The 8,539-nt window shown below is 46.4% G+C and overlaps 2 protein-coding genes across 2 annotated transcripts; both read right to left on the bottom strand.

The window, feature by feature from the left end:
* Window positions 1-4,816: 4,816 nt before the first annotated feature.
* LOC109964706 (homeobox protein Hox-C5-like) lies at window positions 4,817-5,742 on the bottom strand. Its single transcript, XM_020608214.1, has one exon. It carries the CDS (start codon window positions 5,740-5,742, stop codon window positions 5,401-5,403), a length of 342 nt encoding a protein of 113 aa, XP_020463870.1. The 3' UTR covers window positions 4,817-5,400.
* A 52-nt stretch (window positions 5,743-5,794) lies between these two features.
* On the bottom strand, window positions 5,795-8,312 carry LOC109964763 (homeobox protein Hox-B4a-like). Its single transcript, XM_020608307.1, has 2 exons — window positions 7,751-8,312; window positions 5,795-6,288 (listed from the first exon to the last, which is right to left on the bottom strand). Exons 1-2 carry the CDS (start codon window positions 8,220-8,222, stop codon window positions 5,972-5,974), a joined length of 789 nt encoding a protein of 262 aa, XP_020463963.1. The 5' UTR covers window positions 8,223-8,312; the 3' UTR covers window positions 5,795-5,971.
* Between the last annotated feature and the right edge of the window lie 227 nt (window positions 8,313-8,539).

The raw sequence follows: 8,539 nt of genomic DNA, 5'->3' as shown, positions 1-8,539 counted from the left end.
AGACTTGCGAAGTCAGGGGGGACCAGGAGTGGAGGGGGGGTCGTGGTGGTGTGGAGTGTAGGCAGGGAGGGGGCACGGGTCAGCCTCTGGCTTCAGAGCCACTGGACCTCATCGGTCAGAAAAACGTGTCCCCTGGTTGAACCCTGTATGATCGCAGCTTGGTCATTCCGCTGCTTCTGCATTGCCATCGATTTCCACCCTCACCTCTCTCACTCTGCCTTTCCTTCGATATCTGCTGCTTATATTCCTACCATTTGTTTCTGTTACTACACGCATGGCATCACGGCATGGCCTGCGTTCCCATGAGAGGCCGGAGCCCCTTCACCAGAGCCACCGTTCTTTATTTTTAATCTCAAGAAGATTGATTTTTGAAGGGGTCAAACAGGAGTGAGTGCACTTCCTGAGGCCGCTGCTGCTGCTCGACTCAACAGATACCGGAGGCCTGAGCGCGAGCAGTGACCAGCGATCGTTCGCAGTTCATTTGGAAACCCTTCAGATCGTTTGTTTTCGAGGTAAATTGTTTTGAAGCTCGACCGAGAGAGTATCCATTAAACAGCGCTTCCCTCCCGCACCCCCCTCTTCCCAGCGCCATATTATTCATATTCTCAATGCAGACTCTGTAGCCTGTTTGCACCTGGCTGACAGAACACACACACACACACACACACGCAACAACATCTCATTAAAAGCTATAGACCCAGACCACAGCAACACTTTATAACCACAGAAACACAACCAAGACAAAATGCATAATAAGCTCCGGAGGTGAACCAGGAATTATTCATGTGTGCCATTGTGCCATACATTACGGCATTTCTGAATTTTCCTGAAGTAATATGAGCCTGTGCAGCCGACTACATTATGGCGGTAGCCCAGTTGTATCATAAGCTATATAAATGAAAAATAAAACTTCAGATGATTGTGACAAATCTCCAAAAATAACAGTGTCATATAGCGACAGGCCTCGTGAGTGACAAACACACAGAGAAGTGACACCACCGCAGCAGAGGGGGACGGGAACAGTTGCACAAACTCAAGAGAAAGCAGAAAACAGCACAACACAAGCCCGTCATATACGCATGCAAACACTCCTTCCAACACAAACAAGCAGCTCCAAAAGTTCCTGGGCTAAAATGAAAGCCCCCCCCAGGGCCATAAATGCTCCCTTCGCCTGACGCGGCCAAATGCGCAGGGGGCAATAAAACCATAAAAACGCCACAGGGCCATCAGGCACAGAGGGGCAAGAGAGCCAAATACAGGAAAGGGGAGACCAAATTCAATTCCCAGGCCTCTTACCTTTGAAGGCACCACTTTCATCGACCTCTGGGCCATCTTCGTCTGTGCAGTGAAGCTCTGTGACTGGATTGGTGAAGTTTCTTTGGAGGGATTGTCTTCTTTCCAATGAGGGAGAAAAAGTTTTTTTTTCTCTCTTATGGTAGGATACTTGTAGGGTGTAAAAACAGCTTGGTGATGGGTGGAAAGGGGAGGTGAATGTATGAGTGTTTATGTGTGGGTGAGGTGTTTGAGTGAGTGTGTGAGTGTGTGTGTGTGGTTGTGATGGAGGGAGTAGGGGGGTGTCTTCCAAGTGTCTTCCAAGACGTCTTCTTTTTCTTCTCCTCTGCCTGTCGTCTCTGTTCTTTGCCCCCTCTCTCTCTCCTAGCAGAAGGGGTCTTGTGTGTGGCTGCCGGATGACAATAGGGAAGAAGAAGAAGGAAAAGAAGTGTTAACAGAAGAACAAGTGATTAATGATTTTCCTTGTATAATTCTCACATTTTTCTTGAGGTGCCGTCCCCTCTGTCCTGTGCAGAAAATAATGGCTGTGAACTTTTTCAGAGAGGTGGTGGTGGTGGTGGTGGTGGGAGGGGGGGGCGTCCTCACAAAAATCTGCGCTCCCATTCACGAAAAGAGCAGAAGGCCCCAGCTGATAAAGGAGGCTAAAAAGAACTAGGATGCCTTGGTCGATTTTATTGTGCGGGATGTCACCCCGCACGCAAATTCATTTATTTCAACTCGGACTGCAAGTGCTCAGGGGCTTTAGGGGTTATTGTGGAGGCACATATGTGAGAGCCTGCGTGTGGATATTGGAGAGGGGGTGTCTGTTAAGGTGCTTCAATATAGAACAATTGGTGTGTAGCGAAAATTACAACATGCGGACACAAATATAATCCTGTGTGAAGAAAGCTACACCGCCTGCGGATTCTTGTGGAGATAGAGCTATTAAGCATCACAGGATGCTCTTTGCTATGTGTGGCTTGCAGTTTTAGCTGGAAAGGGGTCACACTGGTGTTAAAACGCACCGCATTCCCACAGGAGAAGAATGTTTAATAGTAAAAAAAATATATTGCTAAAACAGAGACAGCTATTTTTAGAGTGGTGAACCTGAATGCGCGGAAATGCAGGTTCACGAGCCTGTGTGCGAGTCGCCATAAGGTTTTGCATTCTGGCACAATAGGTTTGAGCACATCTAGGTGTACACTCTGACAGGAGGGCGGTTTGGGCTCCGAGTAGCCTTTCATAAATAGGAAGAAAACAGATAAATGAGCAGCGGGAGTCTCTGTGGCAAGAGGCCCAGAGAGAAATCAACCAACAAATAATAGGGAATCTTCTCTGGGCCGAGGAATACGAGCGGACCAATTTGGGGGGCACACTCTTTTTGTTTAAAGTTCATCGAGAGGAATGCTATTTTCTCGTTCTCCCCCTCCTGCTCTATATTTTTCGATACCTGCTCTAAGATTAACGGGAGAAAGGGAGTGAAACGGAGGGACGGTTTGTGATTTAAAACGAGATTACAGGACGTAATGTACCAAGATCACTCACAGCCGGGACAGATTAATCATCGCAGGCTCCTGATTTCTCAAGACAGGTCGCTGTGCGTTTGTAGGCAAAACCAACACTGAAATTAAATGAAATTATTTATTGTGAGTGCATGTGGAAGAGTGTGTGTGTGTGTGTGTGTGTGTGTATAATTTCAACACATCCTTCAGCGTTAAACCCATATAAGAGGAAAGAGGAGGAAGAGGTTTTGCTCTTTTAGACCTGCTGAGGAAAGCAAAATGGAAATTATTCTACAACAACGTGCAAGTGAAATACACTTCAACATTAAGCAGAAAAAAACCCTCGAAACCTTAAACGCAACAAATAATTTGAGATAGGAAAAGAGAGAAGATGATAGAAAACGATCCATTTTCAGAAATTTATTTAAATTTCTATGAACTATTTACAAATATTAGAAAGGTAGACATGGGGCAGAGAGAGGAGCAACGTACATGTCGGGGGAAGGCAACACATCTTCAACAATACCATCATTAATAGGCTAACGATAGAAATTTGTCTTTGGAATGTGAATATAACAAGTAAAAACAGCTGCAGAATAAAATATCTAAAAGTGGCACACAGGTGAAAGAGTCAAGAGAGAAGAAGAGGCAAGAGGAGGAGGAAGTGTGCGCGCATTTAATGTGCGAGTAAAGAGACAAAGAGGAACAAAATCAAACTAAAAAAACACCATTCAGACATGCAATAGAAAGCTCCTTATTTTTCTGAATGTCCCCGACTAGAACATTTGCTGATAATTAAATTACATTTTTTTAAAAAATCCCCACATACAATAAATGAATAACGCTGTTTTTCCTACTGCAGGCAATAATTATTATAATAACGCGTCACACAGTTTCAAAAATATAAAAGCTTGAAAAGCTGTCACTTCAAGAAAAACGAGCAAGAGAAAAATAATATGACACCAAATAAAAATATATAAATACAACTGAGGTAATAGGTAGTACATTGTATAGTGCTGCGTTTCAAATGCGTTCTCGAGCTATTTATACCAGGATTTTGGTTTGAACAGCCTATTCGTGTCCTTTGTTTAGGCAACTGTTTGGTAGTAGTGGAAAATACCTTAGTTTCACTTGATTTCACTGGAATCACCCTGTCAGTCTGTTTCCCTGTATAAAAGCATCACAACATGAACAATCACCGGACCACACAAACGCTCCTTGTCATTCTCAGCAATAAACAGCATAAAGTATCATTTTACAATTAACACTGAATTCGAAAAGAAGCATATTTAAAATTCAAAGCTATATTTTGTCCTTAGACAAAACAGAAATACCAACAGCTATAATGACAACAGCAAGACATGCCTGGTGTCATTTTGGATCATACCGGAGGTTATATTTGATGTTAGAGGAGGCTACTATAAGGCTGTTGCATTCTGGCACAATAGGTTTGAGCACATCTAGGTGTACACTCTGACAGGAGGGCGGTTTGGGCTCCGAGTAGCCTTTCATAAATAGGAAGAAAACAGATAAATGAGCAGCGGGAGTCTCTGTGGCAAGAGGCCCAGAGAGAAATCAACCAACAAATAATAGGGAATCTTCTCTGGGCCGAGGAATACGAGCGGACCAATTTGGGGGGCACACTCTTTTTGTTTAAAGTTCATCGAGAGGAATGCTATTTTCTCGTTCTCCCCCTCCTGCTCTATATTTTTCGATACCTGCTCTAAGAAAAGAAAATGAAAATTAATACGGGAGCCGCGCCTTACAAAAGAAGCCATTCGTCTTGTTGATTATCTATTTGGTTGTCAGGGTTTGAGCTATGGCACCGGCCTGCTCTCTTTTTGTAATATATAAAAAATAAAACACACATGCGCTCATAGCACCGGTCCAGAAAACACCGATAGGAAAAAAAAAAGGGGTTGTGCAAAAAATTACATTCATTAAAGCATTAAAAGACCACGAACCGAGAAACTATTTAAATCTTTTTAACTTCAGAACTAGAATAGGAAGGGGGGGGTACACGGCCTTGTGGGTGTTTGAGGGGGGTGGGGGTAGGGGCGAGGGGTAAGGGGCAGAGCCGCGTTTCACCCCTCTGCTTTGTAGCCGCAGAGTAAACATGACAAATGGGGCCCGAGCTTGGCATGATTAAAGATGAAAACGAGGATCCATCTTCACCAAAAATGTCTGGGACAGAATAAGGGGGGAAAAGGGAAAGAAGCTTCTCATCTCCAGGCTAGCATCTCTGTCTTAGAGAGGAAGAGATAGAGGAGTATAAAAAGACAGAAATATAAAAAGCACAGAGAGTGTGAGAGAGAGAGTGCGTGAGGGAATAAGAGGACACAAGCAAAGAAGCGACCGCATTATTTTTGTCAGTTCTTTCAGTGTCCTTCGCCTCCTTTTGTTCATTTTTTTCTGAATGGGAAAGCTCCCCCACTACCCCCTGCCACGTCATAACGTCATATAGCATCAGCACAGATCGGGGCCATACATGCGGCAAAGACACCCCTCTCTCCCAGAGCAACAGCGTTATTCTGGTCCAAAGTGCAGGTTGCGGTTGTTACAAGCGTGGTGTTCAGTTTAGGAATTAATCAGGAAAAGGGAGGGCACGCATCATACAAATACTGGGCTATAGGGGTCCGGTGGAGCGGTGCTGGGGACCCGTTAAGGTCTGGGAGTTTGTGTTGTTGTTGCTGTTGTTGTTGTTTGTTCCGGAGCGGACCTTGGTGTTAGGCAACTTGTGGTCCTTCTTCCACTTCATCCTCCGGTTCTGGAACCAAATCTTGATCTGCCGCTCTGACAGGCACAGTGTGTGAGCTATCTCCACCCTGCGCCTGCGCGTCAGGTACCGGTTGTAGTGGAACTCCTTCTCGAGCTCCAGGACCTGTTGGCGCGTGTAGGCCGTCCGCGACCGCTTCGGCTCGCCTCCTGTGTAGCTTGAGCTCACTGTGGGAGAACAATGGGGATCCATGAAAAATACAACCACCGCAGTGCTATCACCAGCAACGTACCCCCTGCCACGTCATAACGTCATATAGCATCAGCACAGATCGGGGCCATACATGCGGCAAAGACACCCCTCTCTCCCAGAGCAACAGCGTTATTCTGGTCCAAAGTGCAGGTTGCGGTTGTTACAAGCGTGGTGTTCAGTTTAGGAATTAATCAGGAAAAGGGAGGGCACGCATCATACAAATACTGGGCTATAGGGGTCCGGTGGAGCGGTGCTGGGGACCCGTTAAGGTCTGGGAGTTTGTGTTGTTGTTGCTGTTGTTGTTGTTTGTTCCGGAGCGGACCTTGGTGTTAGGCAACTTGTGGTCCTTCTTCCACTTCATCCTCCGGTTCTGGAACCAAATCTTGATCTGCCGCTCTGACAGGCACAGTGTGTGAGCTATCTCCACCCTGCGCCTGCGCGTCAGGTACCGGTTGTAGTGGAACTCCTTCTCGAGCTCCAGGACCTGTTGGCGCGTGTAGGCCGTCCGCGACCGCTTCGGCTCGCCTCCTGTGTAGCTTGAGCTCACTGTGGGAGAACAATGGGGATCCATGAAAAATACAACCACCGCAGTGCTTTCACCAGCAACGTATATGGCATATTATTATTATTATTATTATAACAAAGTAAATGAGCTGGCTGCGCTATATAATAGTGTAGGCTCATGAAAGAAGGCATTACGCAGTGCTCTCACTTGTAGAAAACGGCAAATCAAGCCACAGGGAATCAAAAATGATGTACGTGCATTATAAAGCATGCAACTAAGAGAAATAAAGACATGGCCACCGCGGTTGGACCTACTGTGGCAGAATACAAAATGACTCTAACCTTGGCAGACCCTCCAGTAACTGCAGTCCTCTTTTTATCCTACACATTTTTTTTTATCCTGTGCTTTTAAATGTTATGTTTATATATTTATTTTACACTACGTTTGTTGCCAGGACACTGCATTTTCAGTAACCATATGTTGTCAAGTGTCATTTTAGGCCCGGCAGCGGGGTGAATCCTCCATGCACACCCAGTCTGACTCTGGTATCCAAATATTGTAATTCCAGAGCACATCGGGTCCACGGTCGCTTCTAAAGGTCTGAGCAGGTTCCCCTTTTTTCACTGGTCTTGTGCACATGTCACGGGCTGAGAGCGCGGATGGTAGCACTGTGTGTCTTCTATGTGGTTTAGAATAAAGGTGGTGGTGGGGGTGCATCAAGTACATGACGGCACTGCACGGCCAATTGAATGGGTCAACAAATCCAAAATGTACAACTGGTCAGCGGCAAGCAAACATGCTGCAGTGTGCACTGTGTCTAAAGGCATACCAGTTAAAATAGCTTCCAAAATAAAAGAAGATTTAAGTCGTTTTCCTTACCAAGCAAATAGCATTCATTATGGTGACTAGGCAAAAGTGCCATTTTGTCGCCGCGCAAACATGCGTCCCGATTATCCCAACACGCAATAGGCAGCAAGTCTATTATAACATTACACAGAAGCCATAATAGAGAGGGGCTTTTCGGTTTTACATTAGTGTTTTACGGCCGGCTCCATAAACATGAATATTTCAGCTCCCATAAAACGATCCCTTCCCTGGAACAAGGAGTGGGGAAGGAAGGCTCGACGGAGTAAAGTACACCGTTTATACAACCCGACCACTTAAAATCAAATTACCAAAGCATAAAAGTTAACTTATGGGCTCGGTTTGAGTTGTCATAAGGCGAGGAATTAGAGCAGAAGAGCCTGAGATCGGACTTCAAAAGGCACCTCAGCGGAGAGGTGTAATAAAAATTTATGGAGGGTGTAATTATATTGGCCCTGCAAACAGATGATCGTAAATCTTGACCCAAGGGCTACTCTTCTACTTCTAACAGAAAACAGGGAGGGGAAGTCATAGATTTTGACTGTGGACACCTAGCTGACTGCATGGGTTTCAACTGCAGGCACAAAGGCGCAGGGAGAGAGAGGGAGAGAGAGAAAGAAGTTTGCATGCAGCACTTACCAATGTTTACATGGACTTTCTTCATCCACGGGTAGACAACAGGGTCCTTACGAGTGCTTGCGGGGGAAGAAGTGCTTTGGCTGTGGGGCGTTTGGCCGCAAGACGGAGGTGGAGGCGGGCTGGGTGACACCGAGTCGCAGCGGTGGCTCTGCTCCGGGACTGGGGTGGTCTGCAGCCCGGAGGGGTGGAGGACGTGACCCCGAGGGGACATCACCACCGAGGCGGGTTGTCCTGCGCGCTGGCACGGCGTGTACGGCGGCTCGGCTCGTTGCTGGTGGTGGTTCTGCTGGTGGGGGTGGTGTTGTTGGTGGTGGAAGAGAGAGTCCGGTTGAAACGCAGCAGGCTCCTGCCTCTGAGAGCTGTAATAGTCCGGAGAGTGGCTGGGCAGATAGTCGCTCTGTGAGTATTCTTCGCACGGTGGGAACTTCGGGTCCACATAGTTGGAGTTGATCAAATAGGAGCTCATGGCCATTAATTTCACTCTTTTTGTGGAATTGAACCTACTCGGAAAATATATAACTAAAATTTATATCTCATCCCCTTACTCTTCGGTTATTCCTGTTCAGTTAAACCCTCCTACTTTTTTGTCAAGTGAAAAAAGTTAGGAAGCCACGTGACGGCAGCCGGCCAATGGCGTGCCTGCAGGACAAACCCCGGATAAGGAAATGGGAGAATACAGAGAGCCCCCGCACGCGCATCATCATATGGCCTCAGTTTGTGGGCATTCACAGTCTTACAATACTTTCCCCTGCACCCACCCACCCCCGCGCCCCCCCATGCCCTGTTCTC

This window comes from Monopterus albus, unplaced genomic scaffold, assembly GCF_001952655.1.
Source record: "Monopterus albus unplaced genomic scaffold, M_albus_1.0 scaffold92.1, whole genome shotgun sequence".
Classification (NCBI taxonomy): domain Eukaryota; kingdom Metazoa; phylum Chordata; class Actinopteri; order Synbranchiformes; family Synbranchidae; genus Monopterus; species Monopterus albus.
Note: the sequence above shows the minus strand (reverse complement) of the source record. Positions and strands in the feature narration are given on the sequence as shown.